The sequence below is a fragment of the Lolium rigidum genome, chromosome 2 (assembly GCF_022539505.1).
Source record: "Lolium rigidum isolate FL_2022 chromosome 2, APGP_CSIRO_Lrig_0.1, whole genome shotgun sequence".
Taxonomy (NCBI): Eukaryota; Viridiplantae; Streptophyta; class Magnoliopsida; order Poales; family Poaceae; genus Lolium; species Lolium rigidum.
In genome coordinates, this window is record NC_061509.1 from 101,912,104 (window position 1) to 101,931,547 (window position 19,444).

The 19,444-nt window shown below is 47.2% G+C and overlaps 3 protein-coding genes and 1 pseudogene across 3 annotated transcripts; 3 read left to right on the top strand and 1 right to left on the bottom strand.

The window, feature by feature from the left end:
* Positions 1–3,107: 3,107 nt before the first annotated feature.
* LOC124692160 (phenylalanine ammonia-lyase-like) lies at positions 3,108–5,594 on the top strand. The gene has a single exon (XM_047225471.1). It carries the CDS (start codon positions 3,242–3,244, stop codon positions 5,381–5,383), a length of 2,142 nt encoding a protein of 713 aa, XP_047081427.1. The 5' UTR covers positions 3,108–3,241; the 3' UTR covers positions 5,384–5,594.
* Positions 5,595–8,027: 2,433 nt separating this feature from the next.
* LOC124692161 (phenylalanine ammonia-lyase-like) lies at positions 8,028–10,602 on the top strand. The gene has a single exon (XM_047225472.1). The coding sequence runs from the start codon at positions 8,162–8,164 to the stop codon at positions 10,301–10,303; it is 2,142 nt and encodes a 713-aa protein (XP_047081428.1). The 5' UTR covers positions 8,028–8,161; the 3' UTR covers positions 10,304–10,602.
* A 2,391-nt stretch (positions 10,603–12,993) lies between these two features.
* LOC124687016 (pentatricopeptide repeat-containing protein At5g08510-like) lies at positions 12,994–15,004 on the bottom strand. Its single transcript, XM_047220870.1, has one exon. It carries the CDS (start codon positions 15,002–15,004, stop codon positions 13,400–13,402), a length of 1,605 nt encoding a protein of 534 aa, XP_047076826.1. The 3' UTR covers positions 12,994–13,399.
* Positions 15,005–15,157: 153 nt separating this feature from the next.
* LOC124689991 lies at positions 15,158–19,434 on the top strand (annotated as a pseudogene).
* The last annotated feature ends 10 nt before the right edge of the window (positions 19,435–19,444 follow it).

Sequence of the window (19,444 nt, forward strand, 5' to 3'; positions counted from 1 at the left end):
CCGATCCGTATTCATATTCGAGTAACATCTGCTCCAAATTCGTATTCGACAACATCCGTATCTGCATCTGTATGGGAAGGGCACTATCCAATCCGTTTCCACCCCTAAGCATAAAGATCTCCATGAATAAGGGTTGCACCCAATGTTGCCTAGCATGGGCTATAATGTCCAATCTATTGCCTTGACTGACTCTGCCAATGCATCCCAATGAACCCCACTGTCCAGGCACCTACCTCGACGTGCTGGAGAGCGCAAGCCCACCCGACACGGGACAGAGCACCACCACTCAACCAGGATGATCACAAACATACAGCGGCGCACGGCACTGCCATCCACAATGCTTCAATTGCAAAAGAAGAAGAAGAAGACGGGTTCAGTTGCATCAATGAAGGATTGCTAGAAGCTAATTGTTTGCAATTGATGATCAGGGAAGCTATTGGCCTGTAACTACACCTGTCTTTGATGCCAGATCATAGTTGCCAGACCAACATACGGCAACTTCAGATCAATTCTGCAATACATCAATATTCCTCCACCATAATCCTTGATGTACCTAGAACCAGCCAACTGTTTAAATCAGCAGTTGTAATTGACAATTCGATATATCAATATCATACTCTCAAGGAACATAATAAGTTGATAAGACACATAATTTACAATGATAGACTGCTCAGCAGGTTACCCCTGCCATCTTTCTTTGTCAAAAGTTATCACCTTTGTGAAACCCTGCAAATGAAAAATACAATTTACTGTTTTTAATAAACTATACTACCTCTATTCATAAAGAGATGAGTTCGTAGGAAGCGAGCAGTTAAACCTTACCAAGTTGGCTACTAACATATACAAAAAGAAATAGACTGGTATGGTGAAAATAGTATCGTTAGTTTTTTCTTGAAAAATATTTTCATAATACAAAATTTCGTAATTTTCCACTAACATATGCTCACAAAGACTAATGATGGTATTGGAGACCTTGTACACATGGAGAATATAAGGCTCAGGTGTAATTTATACATGCTGCTTCGGATAGCCACACACAATATATTTTGGAATAATTTATACATGGCCAGATAGCCAAACCTGCTTTAGAAAATAGCAAACAACATTGTTATCTGCATGAGTCAAGAAATAAGTGAGACCATCAGCATCTCGAGCATGTTGCTTCAGATGATTCATTAACCTTGCTCGGTAGCCTTTAACTTGCTCAACGTTGTTCACTAGACCCGTGATGGATATGCCTCTATCTAATCAGTTCAAAGTAAAGCTTTTTTCAACCCCGGGTCAGACCCCAAAGCAACAACCAATGACGTATTTTTATTTTACGTGTCAGTGATACGCGACGCGGAGACCAACCGACGACATTACCGGTAACGGATTTTTTCTGTCCATCATCGGTACGGGTTAACATCGGCAGACCTTTGATACAACCAAATGCCACTTGCCGAAGGCGCGATTTTGCCCTTGGTTATTCCTACTTGGGTGCAGCCACATCTGAAACTCTTTACAGTTAGTTTTGCCATGTAATCTCTCGACCACAATGTAAAACTTGCGGAATTCAATTTGGTTTCAGGATGTGTATATGCTCCCTTCACTCAAAAAGTTCATTTCTAATTATTAAAAAAATTAACATGTACATCTCGATAATATGTGCGTTCGTACAGTTTCATAAAAAATAATATTTTTCATGGTTGGTGTAAAAAGACAAAAACATGTCTCACAAAAAACCTTATTTTTAGCACCACTTTTTTAAACAGCCCAAATGACAAGTTTATTTTTCATGGAAAAACTTTGTGCACACGTAGCATGTGAAGATGAACACGTGAATTTTTCGTTTCGAATTTTTTAACATTTCAAAATGTATCAGCGGTTCATTTCAAAATAAAGGAATCCTATGCACCCAAGAGCCAAAACATCACTCTCACCAAAGAAATGATTCTTCCCAGAATATCTGCTCAACAATAGTCAAGTCCGTCAAGTCTAAGTGTGCACTTCACACCAGAGGAGTGGCTAGGCCAGCCGGAAGAATATGCATAACACGAGAGGACCCCTGACTGACCGACCGACCGGGAAACGCATAACATGAGAGGGTTATGGCAACAAGGAAATTCATACACAGAAAAATAGGCAGCAGGAAAAAACGTGGTACTGCAATAGGAAATGCTTAAGGTCACGGTCGAGCTCAGCTCGACAGCCACATGGCCATGTCCCATGTGTGCAAGCTTAATCTCAAACCTAAAAATAGAATATGTGGGGTTCTTCACACTCCCCACAAGAATATGGAGCACTAGCTAGCTAGAAGATGATCAACCCGGTTTGTCCATAGTTTTGTACACATGGTGTAATCAAGCAGCCGCCCCGCTTGCTTTAAATTCTTCAATATTGACAGCAAAAGGAGCATGCATGGTTTGCACGTTCAAAACTCGAAGTTGAGCGTTTGTGGTATCAATCAGTTAGGTAACGCCGCTTTGAGAAATAGTTAATGTACCACGCAGCAGACACTAGTGTGGTGATTGGTGAACAACTAAGCATCGATCTGATGTGTGAGATTAGTACTAGTAGAACGATTGTTAAGATATATAAGCTGTTAAGAATATGATGCATGATTAATACTGACATATCCCCTTCATTAAAAAAAACTGACATAGTAGTACTAGAATCTTGATCATGTGAGCACCTACAGGAAATGAACCTCACAAAATAATTATATTATTCATACCAACGTTGGCAATAGAAACTAGAAAGTTAGATTACTGTGGATGAAACACGCACACAAGTGCATCTGCCTGCTTAAGACAACGAGCGCCTGGCATTGGACCTGGAAATAGAAGGCCACCAAGTCAGAAGCTTCCTCCGCGAGCACCAACCCTCCTGCCACCAAGACGCCAACGCGCTCCTCTACGTAGCCACCACCCGGTCCGTACGCAGTCATGGTCATGGCCAGTGGAGCTCTGCACCCACCAATCCTGTAGGCTGTAGTCAACCTCGCCTTCCAGGTCCACACCAACCCACACCCAGGCGCACCTACCCTGCTCACTTGCTCAGCCTCAGCCGCACTGCCTACTTAATCCCTGCTCTGTCTCCATTCCGCTCCAAGAAGAGCAGCAGCACCTTCCTCTGCAATTCGAGCTCCTCTTCAGCACAAGTCCGATCAATCCATCCACACTTTCACAAACAATCCAGATACACATACACACATAGCAGTGTCTAGCTTACTTGCTTTACCACTTCTTTGCATATCTCCATGGAGTGCGAGAACGATCATTTTGCCGCCAACGGCGATGGCCTGTGCATGGCGCAGCCGGCGCGGGCTGACCCTCTCAACTGGGGAAAAGCTGCCGACGATCTGTCGGGGAGCCATTTGGATGCTGTGAAGCAGATGGTGGAGGAGTACCGCCGCCCGGTGGTGACCATGGAGGGCGCCAGCCTGACTATCGCCATGGTCGCCGCGGTGGCTGCCGGCGCCGACACCAGGGTGGAGCTCGACGAATCCGCCCGTGGACGCGTCAAGGAGAGCAGCGACTGGGTCATGAACAGCATGGCCAACGGCACCGACAGCTACGGTGTCACCACCGGCTTTGGCGCGACCTCCCACAGGAGGACCAAGGAGGGCGGCGCTCTCCAGAGAGAACTCATCAGGTTTCTGAACGCGGGAGCCTTCGGCACCGGCAGCGATGGCCACGTCCTGCCCGCCGCGACCACCAGGGCCGCCATGCTCGTCCGCGTCAACACCCTACTCCAGGGCTACTCTGGCATCCGCTTTGAGATCCTTGAGACCATCGCCACGCTTCTCAACGCCAACGTCACACCGTGCCTACCGCTCCGGGGCACCATCACGGCATCCGGTGACCTTGTCCCGCTTTCCTACATCGCGGGCCTTGTGACCGGTCGCCCAAATTCCGTGGCGACCGCTCCAGATGGCACCAAGGTTAACGCAGCAGAGGCTTTCAAAATCGCCGGCATCCAACACGGTTTCTTTGAGCTGCAGCCCAAGGAAGGCCTTGCCATGGTCAACGGCACCGCGGTTGGCTCCGGGTTGGCATCCATGGTGCTCTTCGAGGCTAACATTCTTGGCGTCCTCGCCGAGGTTCTGTCAGCTGTGTTCTGTGAGGTCATGAACGGCAAGCCAGAGTACACCGACCACCTCACGCACAAGCTGAAGCACCACCCTGGTCAGATCGAGGCCGCGGCTATCATGGAGCACATCCTTGAAGGCAGCTCCTACATGATGCTCGCCAAGAAGCTCGGCGAGCTCGACCCACCGATGAAGCCAAAGCAAGATAGGTATGCCCTCCGTACATCGCCGCAATGGCTTGGCCCTCGGATTGAGGTTATCCGTGCCGCCACCAAGTCCATTGAGCGTGAGATCAACTCCGTCAACGACAACCCACTCATCGATGTCTCCCGAGGCAAGGCCATCCACGGTGGCAACTTCCAGGGCACGCCCATCGGTGTGTCCATGGACAACACCAGGCTTGCCATTGCTGCGATCGGCAAGCTCATGTTTGCCCAGTTCTCCGAGCTAGTGAACGACTTCTACAACAATGGTTTGCCTTCCAATCTTTCCGGTGGGCGCAACCCGAGCTTGGACTATGGCTTGAAGGGTGCTGAGATTGCCATGGCCTCCTACTGCTCCGAGCTCCAATTCTTGGGCAACCCCGTGACTAACCATGTGCAGAGTGCGGAGCAGCACAACCAAGATGTCAACTCTCTCGGTCTCATCTCTTCCAGGAAGACCGCTGAGGCCATCGACATTTTGAAGCTCATGTCCTCAACATTCTTGGTCGCGCTGTGCCAGGCTATCGACCTCCGCCACCTCGAGGAGAATGTCAGGGGTGCCGTCAAGAACTGTGTGAAGATGGTGGCAAGGAAGACCCTGAGCACCAATGACAATGGCCATCTCCACAACGCACGCTTCTGCGAGAAGGACCTGCTCCTGACGATCGACCGTGAGGCCGTGTTCGCCTACGCAGATGACCCTTGCAGCGCAAACTACCCACTGATGCAGAAGATGCGTGCAGTTCTCGTGGAGCATGCCTTGGCCAACGGTGAGGCCGAGCGGGATGTGCAGACGTCAGTGTTCGCCAAGCTCGCCGCATTCGAGCAGGAGCTCCGTGCGGTGCTTCCAAGGGAGGTCGAGTCAGCCCGGTGTGCCGTGGAGAATGGCACCGCAGCGCAGCATAACCGCATCACCGAATGCCGGTCATACCCGCTCTATCGCTTCGTGCGCAAGGAGCTGGGAACCGAGTACTTGACCGGAGAGAAGACGAGGTCTCCTGGTGAGGAGGTGGACAAGGTGTTTGTTGCCATGAACAAGGGTAAGCACATCGACGCGCTGCTTGAGTGCCTCAAGGAGTGGAATGGTGAGCCCCTGCCCATCTGCTGAAGAATGAATCAAGGAACTGAAGAATAGAGTTCTTTAGAATTCAGAAGGCTCCTCATGTGCTTTGTTAATAATTATAGTACTGGTGTTTTCGTTGTATTTTCTGATGTTGATGGCTGCAACGTCCTTGTAGAGCTGCCGTGCCAGTTGCAAACAATTGCAATTGTATGACTTGGTAGTGCTAGTGTGTTAAAAGTAAAATGTCTTGATATAATATCTAGCTCTTGTTGCTTAGGATGAGAAAATGCAGAATAGGTCAGGCGCAGTATACTGAAATCGGAAATATAAATCGCCCAGTACACCAATCAGGTCTTTATCTGCATGGTGCAAACGATGATGACCATTAATTTGGTTTCCCTAGTCAGCCATTGATGGAAGAATATGAGCATACGGAAACAAATATTGAGGTTTTCTCATGCATTTTCCTCCTCTTTTCTTCTAAGTTAATTGTAGCAAAGACTGAAATAATACTGTAAAAAGGAATGGAAAGATCCTAAGCATGCAACCGGACAGTATCTTAATCAATGTTGATCTAGATAAGCTACAAAGTCATCTGTCATATATCATAAATCATATGGAGTATATGACAAAAAGCAGAATTCTCAAAAGCATTCATCACAAAAAGAGATATGCTAACCTTTTTCCAAGGAAATGCAAAGGTGTGTAGCGGTTGCTCTACCTATCTGCTCTCTGTAGTTTCCATTCAAAACGAAAAATCACAGCATGCACAGTATCATCGAAATATGTGCTATTGCTCGAACATGGGGAGGGGGTCTAGGAAGATACCTCATAAAGCTAGCTTGTACATCCAGATCAATAAAAGGAGATTTTTCCTAACGCAGCTCGTACTTGGCGAAGAAGTGGTCAGTGAAGACGGTGTTCTTGTCCGCGCCTAGCACATGGCTCGGGGAAGGATGCCTCATTGCCTTTCGCTGACGATCGCACCAGGAGCGCGCAAATGTGCTTCGTCAGCGACGGTAGCGGGAACCGCTGCTAAACCCGCCACACTCGAGTCCGTGGCTTGCCACACCAGTGTCTTCCTGTTGCTAACAAACCTGCGTTTACTTGACTCAAGCAAAGTTGACAAAGTATCAGTTCACCACACATGCAAGCATTGATTTGCACCATCCATCATCTAATCATCACTGAGAGAATGATTCTACTTCATCAAACAATCACAAATTCAATTAAAAAAGAGGAAGAAAATGAGAAATCAAGAACACTGGAGTATTGTTGTTCTCTGGATTCTCGAGGTTGTTCAAGCCTTGGCAGCAGTAATCTCTCAACCATGTTCTGGGCAAGTTGGTCTTCCACGCAATACTGTGCGCCGGCGTCGAGCGACGAGCATTGTCCCACGAGATGGCCATCATGAACGGTTTTTCTTTTTGAACCTTGAACAGTAGGGAAGGCCCATACTGCTATGAATATATTAATGGGGTAAAATTGTTATCCCCTCCGGGTCAAAATAATTGCCCAAAAATTAATGTATCTAGTTCAAAAATATTACATCCATTTTTGGGCAATTATTTTGAACTAGAGGTGGTACAACAAGGCCATAATGGAGCGAGCTGTAATTATGCGTCAGAATGTCTTTAACGTTCAGTCCGGAATAGGCATAACATGAGAGGACCCCTGACCGATGGACCGACCGACCGCGAGGGTTTTGGCAGCAAGGAAATTCATACACAGGAAAAGAGGCAGCAGGAAAACGTGGTACTGCAATAGGAAATACTCAAGGTCACGATCGAGCTCAGCTCAACTCCCACATGGCCATGTCCAATGTGTGCTAGAGTAATCTCAAACCTAAAAATAGAATATGTTGGGTTCTTCACACTCCCCAAAAGAACACGGAGCACTAGCTAGCAGATGACGACCCTGGTTGTCCATAGTTTGCTTTGGCTAGACAAACCTGGCACCTTTTGGATTTTAGAATATGGAGTAGTAGTTTTGTACAAATTGTGTAACTAAGCAGCCGCCCCGTAGTTGAGCGTTTGTGGTATCAGCCAGTTAGCTAGGTAACGCCGCCTTCAGCAACAGGTGGTGTAGCCCGCAGGCTGCAGCACACACTAGTGTGCTGAACAACTAACCATCTGATGTGTGATTAGAACTAGTAGTACAATGATTGTTAACATATGTTGTTAACAATATGATGCATGATTAGTACTGACATATCCCCCTTTAAAAAAACTGACATAGAACTAGAATCTTGACCATGTGAGCACCTACAGGAAAATTAACCTCACAAAATAATTTTCATGTTCATAGCAACGTTGCCAGTAGCAAGTTAGATTACTGTGGATGAGAAACGCACAGCAGTGCATGTGCCTGCTTAAGACGAGATCGTCTGGCATTCGACCTGGAAATAGAAGACCACCAAGTCAGCAGCTTCCTCCTCGAGCACCAACCCCCTGCCACCAAGACGCCAACGCGCTCCTCTACGTAGCCACCACCCGGTCCGTACGCAGTCGTGGTCATGTCTCATGGCCAATGGAGCTCTGCACCCACCAATCCTGTGGTCAAACTCGCCTTCCAGGTCCACACCAACCCACACCCAGGCGCACCTACCCTGCTCACTTGCTCAGCCTCAGCCGCACTGCCTACTTAATCCCTGCTCTGCCTCCATTCCGCTCCAAGAAGAGCAGCAGCACCTTCCTCTGCAATTCGAGCTCCTCTTCAGCACAAGTCCGATCAATCCATCCACACTTTCACAAACAATCCAGATACACATACACACATAGCAGTGTCTAGCTTACTTGCTTTACCACTTCTTTGCATATCTCCATGGAGTGCGAGAACGATCATTTTGCCGCCAACGGCGATGGCCTGTGCATGGCGCAGCCGGCGCGGGCTGACCCTCTCAACTGGGGAAAAGCTGCCGACGATCTGTCGGGGAGCCATTTGGATGCTGTGAAGCAGATGGTGGAGGAGTACCGCCGCCCGGTGGTGACCATGGAGGGCGCCAGCCTGACTATCGCCATGGTCGCCGCGGTGGCTGCCGGCGCCGACACCAGGGTGGAGCTCGACGAATCCGCCCGTGGACGCGTCAAGGAGAGCAGCGACTGGGTCATGAACAGCATGGCCAACGGCACCGACAGCTACGGAGTCACCACCGGCTTTGGCGCGACCTCCCACAGGAGGACCAAGGAGGGCGGCGCTCTCCAGAGAGAACTCATCAGGTTTCTGAACGCGGGAGCCTTCGGCACCGGCAGCGATGGCCACGTCCTGCCCGCCGCGACCACCAGGGCCGCCATGCTCGTCCGCGTCAACACCCTACTCCAGGGCTACTCTGGCATCCGCTTTGAGATCCTCGAGACCATCGCCACGCTTCTCAACGCCAACGTCACACCGTGCCTACCGCTCCGGGGCACCATCACGGCATCCGGTGACCTTGTCCCGCTGTCCTATATCGCGGGCCTTGTGACCGGTCGCCCAAATTCCGTGGCGACCGCTCCAGATGGCACCAAGGTTAACGCAGCAGAGGCTTTCAAAATCGCCGGCATCCAACACGGTTTCTTTGAGCTGCAGCCCAAGGAAGGCCTTGCCATGGTCAACGGCACCGCGGTTGGCTCCGGGTTGGCATCCATGGTGCTCTTCGAGGCTAACATTCTTGGCGTCCTCGCCGAGGTTCTGTCAGCTGTGTTCTGTGAGGTCATGAACGGCAAGCCAGAGTACACCGACCACCTCACGCACAAGCTGAAGCACCACCCTGGTCAGATCGAGGCCGCGGCTATCATGGAGCACATCCTTGAAGGCAGCTCCTACATGATGCTCGCCAAGAAGCTCGGCGAGCTCGACCCACTGATGAAGCCAAAGCAAGATAGGTATGCCCTCCGTACATCGCCGCAATGGCTTGGCCCTCAGATTGAGGTTATCCGTGCCGCCACCAAGTCCATTGAGCGTGAGATCAACTCCGTCAACGACAACCCACTCATCGATGTCTCCCGAGGCAAGGCCATCCACGGTGGCAACTTCCAGGGCACGCCCATCGGTGTGTCCATGGACAACACCAGGCTTGCCATTGCTGCGATCGGCAAGCTCATGTTTGCCCAGTTCTCCGAGCTAGTGAACGACTTCTACAACAATGGTTTGCCTTCCAATCTCTCCGGTGGGCGCAACCCGAGCTTGGACTATGGCTTGAAGGGTGCTGAGATTGCCATGGCCTCCTACTGCTCCGAGCTCCAATTCTTGGGCAACCCCGTGACTAACCATGTGCAGAGTGCGGAGCAGCACAACCAAGATGTCAACTCTCTCGGTCTCATCTCTTCCAGGAAGACCGCTGAGGCCATCGACATTTTGAAGCTCATGTCCTCGACATTCTTGGTCGCTTTGTGCCAGGCTATCGACCTCCGCCACCTCGAGGAGAATGTCAGGGGTGCCGTCAAGAACTGTGTGAAGATGGTGGCAAGGAAGACCCTGAGCACCAATGACAATGGCCATCTCCACAACGCACGCTTCTGCGAGAAGGACCTGCTCCTGACGATCGACCGTGAGGCCGTGTTCGCCTACGCAGATGACCCTTGCAGCGCAAACTACCCACTGATGCAGAAGATGCGTGCAGTTCTCGTGGAGCATGCCTTGGCCAACGGTGAGGCCGAGCGGGATGTGCAGACGTCAGTGTTCGCCAAGCTCGCCGCATTCGAGCAGGAGCTCCGTGCGGTGCTTCCAAGGGAGGTCGAGTCAGCCCGGTGCGCCGTGGAGAATGGCACCGCAGCGCAGCATAACCGCATCACCGAATGCCGGTCATACCCGCTCTATCGCTTCGTTCGCAAGGAGCTGGGAACCGAGTACTTGACCGGAGAGAAGACGAGGTCTCCTGGTGAGGAGGTGGACAAGGTGTTTGTTGCCATGAACAAGGGTAAGCACATCGACGCGCTGCTTGAGTGCCTCAAGGAGTGGAATGGTGAGCCCCTGCCCATCTGCTGAAGAATGAATCAAAGAACTGAAGAATAGAGTGCTTTAGAAGTCAGAAGGCTCCTCATGTGCTTTGTTAATAATTATAGTACTGGTTTTTTCATTGTATTTTCTGATGTTGATGGCTGCAACGTCCTTGTAGAGCTGCCGTGCCAGTTGCAAACAATTGCAATTGTATGACTTGGTAGTGCTAGTGTGTTAAAAGTAAAATGTCTTGATATATCTAGCTCTTGTTGCTTAGGATGAGAAAACGCAGAATAGATCAGGCGCAGTATACGGAAATCGGAAATATAAATCGCCCAGTACACCAATCAGGTTTTCTCATGCATTTTCCTCCTTTTTTCTTCTAAGTTAATTGTAGCAAAGACTGAAATAATAATATAAAAAGGAATGGAAAGATCCTAAGCATGCAACCGGACAGTATCTTAATCAATGTTGATCTAGATAAGCTACAAAGTCATCTGTCATATATCATAAATCATTTGGAGTATATGATAAAAAGCAGAATTCTCAAAAGCAATTCATCACAAAAAAAGATATGCTAACCTTTTTCCAAGGAAATGCAAAGGTGTGTAGCGGTTGCTCTACCTATCTGCTCTCTGTAGTTTCCATTCAAAACGAAAAATCACAGCATGCACAGTATCATCGAATATACGTGGTATTGCTCGAACATGGGGAGGGGGTCTAGGAAGATACCTCATAAAGCTAGCTTGTACATCCAGATCAATAAAAGGAGATTTTTCCTAACGCAGCTCGTACTTGGCGAAGAAGTGGTCAGTGAAGACGATGTTCTTGTCCGCGCCTAGCACATGGCTCGGGGAGGGATGCCTCATTGCCTTTCGCTGACCATCGCACCAGGAGGACGCGGATGTGCTTCGCCAGCGACGGTAGCGGGAACTGCTGCTAAACCCGCCACACTCGAGTTCGTGGCTTGCCACACCAGTGTCTTCCTGTTGCTAACAAACCTGCATTTACTTGACTCAAGCAAACTTGACAAAGTATCAGTTCACCACACATTCAAGTATTGATTTGCACCATCCATCATCTAATCATCACTGAGAGAATGACTCTACTTCATCAAACAATCACAAATTTAATTAAAAAAGAGGAAGAAAACGAGAAGTCAAGACCACTGGAGCATTGTTGTTCTCTGGACTCTCGAGGTTGTTCACGGCGCTGCCAACATCGGCAGTCATCTCTCAACAATGTTCTGGGCAAGTTGGTCTTCAACACATACCATGCACCGGCGTCAAGCGTTGTCCCACACGACGGCCATCATGAACCCCACTGTTTTTTTTACCTTGAACAGTAGAGAAGGCCCCTACTGCTATGAATATATTAATGGGGTAAATATGTTCACATATTTACAACAAGGGTAGAGGCCAAAAAGTGAAATTACATGGAGTCTACCAGACTATTGATATGATTATGTAGCTCAGGTTTAGTTCTATAAACCAGCAGTCTAAAATCAGTAGTGAATCTCCTGTTCCAAAAGTCTATATCGGGGTTACTTCATTAAAAAGAAGATTATTCCCCTCCTTCCAAATGATCCAGGCCCCAAGCATAAAGATCTCCATGAAAATGTTGCCTAGCGCGAGCCAACCTGACAGGGGGCGGAGCACCACCGCTCAACCAGGACGATCACGAACATACAGCGGCGCACGACGCTGCCATCCACGTTGCTTCAATTGCAAAAAAAAGGAAGAAGATGTATTCAGTTGCATCAATGAAGGATTGCTAGAAGCTAATTGTTTGTGATTGATGATCAGGGCAGCTATTGGCCTGTAACTACACCTGTCTTTGATGACAAATCATCGTTGTCAGATCAACATACGTCAACTTTAAACCAATTCTCTGCACTGCATCAATATTCCTCCACCATAGTCCTTGATGTACCTAGAAGCAGCCAACTGTTAAAATCAGCAGTTGTAATGTGACAATTAGATATATCAATACCATGCTCTCAAGGAACATAATAAGTTGATGAGACAACATAATTCACAAAGATATGCTGCACAACAGGTTACCCCTGCCATCTTTCTTTGTCAAAAGCTATCTCCTTTGTGAAACCCTGCAAATGAAAAATACTATGAACTCACGATCCGGTTAGTCCGATTAAAGGTTAACTCTGAAATGACAACATTACCTTGCATAAGGGCAGTAAGTAATGCTTCCTACAACATTATTATTCCTGATAACCATCATTGATTTGTGAGTTCTGCCAAACAAAATAGAGTTAGTTACTGTACCATCATATTGGGAATTACAACCACATTGGCAGTATCTAGATTATCAACCACAAGCACACTAGATTGGGAATTACATATCCATAGTCAGACAATATACTCTTTAGGCATATTAGGTAGCTGTCGCGCAAAGATATTCTTCAAACCGACCAACCTGAGAAGATAAATCAGTCAATAACAAACTTACCATCATATGCTCATAGCTGTGAAATTAATTAGAATATGCACCAAATCACATGTTCATCAACTCTGCCATTAGTATAAGATAGAACTTTCAGCTTCCCTGTATCTTCCTTCAGATCAGGAGTCTCGTGTAGCTCCCCTTTCAGAGTGAAGTTTGTGCTCATGTAATGAACTCATTCTCTCTACTCTATGTAATCGTTGGATGTCACACATGTTATTACAGTTATTTTAACGGCACAAAGCAATGCCACAGGCAAACACTATTGTCAGTGATCTAACCAAACAATATTTTGAAAGCTTATTATTCCTGCAACAATGCAGTTGTGGTGTTATCAACATTTCCACAACTATGATGCGCTCAGCAGTTACATTACAATGGTTTGGCAGCTGCAATACCGCTGGTGCAAGAGCATGGTAAAGGAGTCTAGGATATTCAGCTCAGTCATCTTAGCATACCAATTGGATTCCGTAATATTGTGCACATGGCAACAACAGCTTCGACAATTGCTAGGCGCTGGCAGCTTAACTCCCACGATCCAATCTTTTCCTCAGGCCCTCCGCATGATTAAAGGAGGAAGTCAGCACCACTTACGGAAGCTCAACAAATCCACCCTCAGCCAGCCCCGCATGCCAAGAAAAACAGCAAAACAGAAACCTCAAAAGAAGAACTTTGCGTGCCTCAGCCTGTATCTGTGGGTGATTGTGCCTCCACAAACTCCAGGACAGTACAAATCTCAGCATGCAGAGGATGCTGGCTGCCACCAGCAACAAACTCATGCACCTCACCGCCGAGCTCGACCGAGCTGCAGCCTGGAGTCTTCTTCATCAGCAGGCTGTTCATCTCCCTCCTCTCCCTGGCAAGACCACTCCAATCCTGGGCTTTTGCATACATGCTGGACATCATGACCCTTGCCCAAGGGTCCTCTGGATCCAACCTAGTGACCTCTGCTGCCGCGATCTCGCCAAGTTCCACACAGCTATGAACTTTGCATGCACTCAAGAAAGCTCCCCATATAACCATGTTAGGCTTCATCGGCATTGTTTTTATCATCGTGTATGCTTCTGGCAACCGCCCTACGCGGCCAAGAAGATCGACCATACAACCGTAGTGTTCAACCTTGGGTGTGATTCCATATTTCTCCTGCATGGAGTAGAAGTACCCAAGGCCTTGGTCCACCAACCCTCCATGTGCACAGGCATTTAAGACCCCGACAAGAGTAACATCATCAGGGCATATGCCACCGTCTTGCATCATGTTAAACATCTGCAGGGCATCGGCAGCGCGACCATGCATCGCCAGTCCACATATCACCGTTGTCCACGAGTACAGGTCCCTCTTCCCAGGCGCCTTCTCAAAAACCTGCAGGGCCTTGTCAATACTGCCGCATTTGGCGTACATGTCTATCAAGCATCTATCCAGTGCACCGTCGTCATTCATCTGATTCTTGTCAATGTACGCGTGGACCCAAATCCCAGTCTCCAAACAGCCTATACCCGCACAGGCACCAAGGACGGTGCTCATGGTAGGTCCGTTCGGACGCACCCGACATGACGACGGAGATACCATCTGACGGAACAGCCCTAACGCTTCCCTGCACCGGCCGGCCAGGCAATACCCGGCTATCACTGTGTTCCACGAAACCACATCCCTCCTTGGCATCGCGAGAAAGAGATGATACGCGGCCTCCACGTCTTTATTCCTGGCATACTGGTGCACCATGGCGTTCCAAGCAATGTTGCTCCTCGCCGGCATGTCGTCGAACAGCCTTCTGGAAACCGCCACCTCGCCGCGCTCCCCGTAGACCCTGATAAGCTCGGTGGAAACGAACATGTCTGGCTCGATGCCGCTGACCACGATGAAAGCATGGACCATCCTGCCTGGGTTCCTCTTGGCCGTGCAAGAAGCTGCGCCACCACGGCACGCCGCGAGCACGACCGCCAGGGCAACGTTGTCCGGGACGAAGCCATCCGACAGTATTTCCCGGAACACGGCGAGGGCCTGGTCCGCCTGCCCGGATGCGGCGTGGGCACGCGCCATGGCGGTGCGCGCGACGAGGCCCCGCTCCGGCATTTCGTCGAACAGGGACCGCGCGTGGGCGGGGAGACCGAGCGAAGCGTACGCGGAGAGCAGCGCGGTGGGGAGGTGCGCCCCGGCGTGGAGGAGACCCGCTTTGAGGAGGAGGCAGTGGATGCCGGACGCCGACAGGTGCGCCCCCGGCACCGCCGGCGAGAGCGACTTGATGAGGCGGAGGAGCGCGGTGGAGGAGGTGGTGAGCGGGTGCATCGATTGGACGGTCGCGATGCGTTCCTCTGATCGTGTCCACGGCCCGCGACCCTCGTTAAAGAGCTCATAGTAACACGTTGAGGGGGTAGTAGTAATTTACAGACAGTATAGGGGTGTACGAGATAAATAGCAGACGATAAGCCTAAACTAAAACCCAAATCGAACCACTAATGGTGGCCATATGCTCGGGACTCCGCTCCTACTCCATTACCGCCGCCGCGCATATATACCCCTGGGCCTCCTCTGCCTGTGCTCGCGCTCCAACCACCGGGTCTCGGCGCAGGTGACCTCTCTCAGCCTCTGAACTTTTTTAAGGAAGGAGGAGGGAGGTGCGTGCTTGGATTTCTGTCTATTTGACCAATCAAGTTCTACGGTCTGATGCATATCTTTTTCTTTCTCTTAATACGCATGATTCTCTCAAATTATAGTGGCAGCGCAGTATGGAATTGTTATGAATTTTTTTTGGTGCCCACATATCTGAACCTAGTTATTTTTTCTCCTGTTCTGTAGTAGCATGATTGGTTTGTGGTTTGTTGTTCTTGGCTTCTTGCTGCCTCTGTTAGAGCAACTCTAGCGGACGCCCTAAATTTTGGGCCTTCAGAATCTATTTGCAGGCAGAGATAGGGATATGAACACAAATTTCATGCCTTAGAAATCAATTGTACATGATGCGTTTTCATAGTAGAGATGGTATGTTTTTCAGTTGTTTGATAATGACCTACTCAGCGTCTCAGTTTGCCCTGTCTTATTCATATTTTTGCTTAGCTTTGGATTCTGTAGACACTTTCATCAATGATGCTGGTTTGATCTCTTTGACTGCACAGCATTAGCAAGCTATCAGTGTATTCAAAGGTGATGGCTTCTGACCATGCCTCTGAAGGATTGCCTTCAGGGATGGATCCTTCCATGCTGGATGAGTACGCTTCCCAATCCAAGTTGTTGCAAGAATTCTTCAAGATACCCAGTATTGGCAAGGCCTGGATCTTCAATTCCAAAAATGGTATCCACTGTTACTTTTCTTTTCTCTAGTCCAGTTCTTGTGAACTTCAAATTTCTTATTGGTGTTTTGGTGGTCGAAAGAAAACACATCCAGGGCAATGGTTTCTATTGGCCAGTCAGATCTCTTGGCCAACAAAAAGAGAAACTTCCTTCTAAATTCTCACATCTCCAAAAGTGGCTCAAAGTCTGTGAGTTTCCAGTGGTCTCCCTTCCCGATTGAAATGAGCGGAGTGTCAGCAGTCGTTCCATCGCCATCTGGGGAAAAGCTTCTGCTAGTACGGAATGCTGAGGATGACTCTCCTACAAAATTAGAGATTTGGGGCCCCTGCCAGTTGGAGAATGAGATACATATTGCACAATCTGTTCATGGATCACTGTACACCGATGGATGGTAAATTTCCCTTTTTCTTTTGTTTTCCTTTTTTATCACATTGGCCATTTTTTCCTTTCAACTGTTGTAAATTTTGATTTCCGTCACTATAATGTAGGTTTGAAGGGATTTCATGGAATCAGGAAGAGACTCTTATAGCTTATATCGCTGAGGAACCTCCTCAGCCAAAGCCAGAGTTCAATGATTCAGGTTACAGGAAGGAAGGTTTGTCTCAAAAGGACTGCAAAAGCTGGAAGGGGCAAGGGGATTGGGAAGAAGACTGGGGAGAAACCTATAGTAAGAAAAGGATACCTGCTTTGTTCGTTGCTAACATCTCTAGGTGCGCTTCTGTCTGACATGAAGATATAAATTCGGATAAGTTGACAAAATATTGTGATTTTCTAAGAAATGTTTCCATTGCAGCGGTGAAGTACGAGTTGTGAAGGGCATAACTAGATCATTAAGTGTTGGTCAGGTGATTTGGGCTCCATCATCTTCATATAGTTTGGTTTTTGTGGCATGGTCAGATGATAATTGTTTCCAAGAGAGACCAAGAAAACTTGGTATCAAGTACTGCTATAACAGACCTTGTGCTCTGTATGCTGCTCCTGATCCTTTCAAAGAAGATGCTGACAAACCATCAATTGAGTGAGCATATATGTCCTTGGAAACATTATTTTTTCATTTTTCTGTTGTGTACCCATTGCAAGATACAAGATTTTTTTATGCTGGAGGTTTTCATGTTGTTTTTTGATATTATTTCCCATCATACGACAAACACTTGCATCCAAGCTTTTTTAAGGAATCTTTTGCATAAAATTAACAAGATTGACTATATATTACTGTACTTTCTCTTCAGTTATCCTAGTTATGGGAGAGAAAAACTTATAGCATATGGTGTACCACATGCTCACAAAGTGTAGGTTTTTTACTTTCTAATGGCATGTTTCTATTATTGTAACAGCTCCAGTAAGGGCGATGCTACAGCTATGGTCAAGTTAACAGCAGAGTTGAGCAGCGCTTTTTTCCCACGGTTCAGGTACGATAACTTCAGTTGTTCAATAGTGTTCTTTAATTTAAGCCACACAGCTTGACCAGATGTATTGCAAGTAACAACAGCTACGTTCTTTAGATTTTTCCAGTTTCCCTTTTACATTGGGATTGTTCTGGCCAGCATTTTCTGGCATTTGTGTTAGCACATAACATGGATAAACACTGCATAAATGACTAAATGAGGATCAGATGACAACGGCCAAATGGAGGGATACTAGGCTGCATTTCGCATTGCGGTGGTATCGTGGATTATAATAATCCGGCTTTTCCAAGTAGCTTTTGCCTATTTCTCCTTTTGGCTAACCAACATTTTCCTGCTGTTGTAGCTATTTTTTCCGCAACAGATTATAAAACAAGCTCAGCACACAACACAGTTTAGCAACCTCAGGGTGAGCCTTATGAGAAAGATGAGGCCATACAGTGGGGTAATGAACTTTAGATGAGAGAAAGATTGGTTTTCTATTGTTGATAGAATGGAAAGGTGACAGTGCCATGCTTACACAAAATGATAACACTGCCACCATCTTTTTCCCTACCCAAGCCACACCAATAGGTTGATCGTGCATAAACGGTACTGAAATATCACTACTAAAACAAAAAATGAATCCCTGTTTTGTGTAATTTCCATTTGAAAGATACATAATCTTGGTCATGCCAAAGGTATCACATCATTTTCTTGCTGCAGTAGAACCCGGCCCCAATAGATATGTATCTTTGTGCATCACAAACATTTTCTTTCGCTATGCTTGATATACTAGTTTTCAGTTTTGGTTGTGTCAATTATTTTATATGTTTTTGTGCAAGAATGGTTATTTAGAGTTTTTGATACCTATACATTAAGAGCACACTAACACAAGAGCTTTTTATTGTGCAGCCCTGATGGAAAGTATCTCGTGTTCATCTCAGCGAAGAGTGCTGTGGATAGTGGAGCACACAATGCCACTAATTCAATGCATAAAATTGACTGGCCTGCTGATGGGAAAGTAGAGGGAGCTTTAGTGTTGATGATGTGGTATAATAATGCCTTCCCATATCCTCAACGTGTTTCTCTAATATAGTTTCAAACTTTAAACTACTTATTTTCTTGTATAGTTTGAAGCTTCCAAACCTGTTGTATGTTGCTTGGATAAATCTTCTCAAGTATTTGTTAGAACATATCACTAATCACTGGTCAGTTGACAATCCTCATTTAAGACTTGCACGGATTTATTGAAGTGCCTGAAGTAAAGTTCAATTAAAAGGGGGAAAAGGTCAAAACAAATTGAACTCACATGTCGGTTCTTTTCCTCGAAGGGCCTGTTTGGATAGAGGTTTTTTATTGTCTATGTGCTCTGGTATTTAGTTCAAATTTGAATTAAATACCGGAGCTACACTACAAATACTTCCATTCCAAACAGAGCCTTAAGGATTTCTGTTTGAGAAAAGTGCCTTATATCTGATATCACATGCATAATACCTTAAATATTTCTTAGGTACCCATTATAGCGAGCCCTCAACTTGGAGGTTTCCCTGGGATCTACTGTTCTGGCTTACTTAGGTTTCCATGGCTTTCTGATGGACGGACTATGATTTTATCTTCAGTTTGGGGAAGCAAAGAAGCTGTACTTTCTGTCAATGTTGTGAGGTACATGCATCTACCTGTCCTCTGTTGGAATTTTCTGGCTAACTAGTTTATTCATTCATGAAATCGTTATGTCCCTCCACAGTGGCGAAGTATCAAGAGTTAGCCCGCAGGATTCAGATTATTCATGGAATGTTCTCGCACTTGACAATAATAACATTCTTGCAGGTAAGCCCAAATTTCTATAAGTTTACAGGAGACTTTCATTTTCCCATCTGCTGAGTTTTCATATTTATGACCCTTCCCACTATCTTTTTAGTTTCAAGCAGCCTCGTTACACCGCCTCAAATGTACTATGGATTTGAAGCTTCTCACACTGACAAGTCATGCCACTGGGACTGGCAGGAAATTCCATCTCCATTTCCAAAGCCATCTGATAAGGTTTAATTAAAATAAT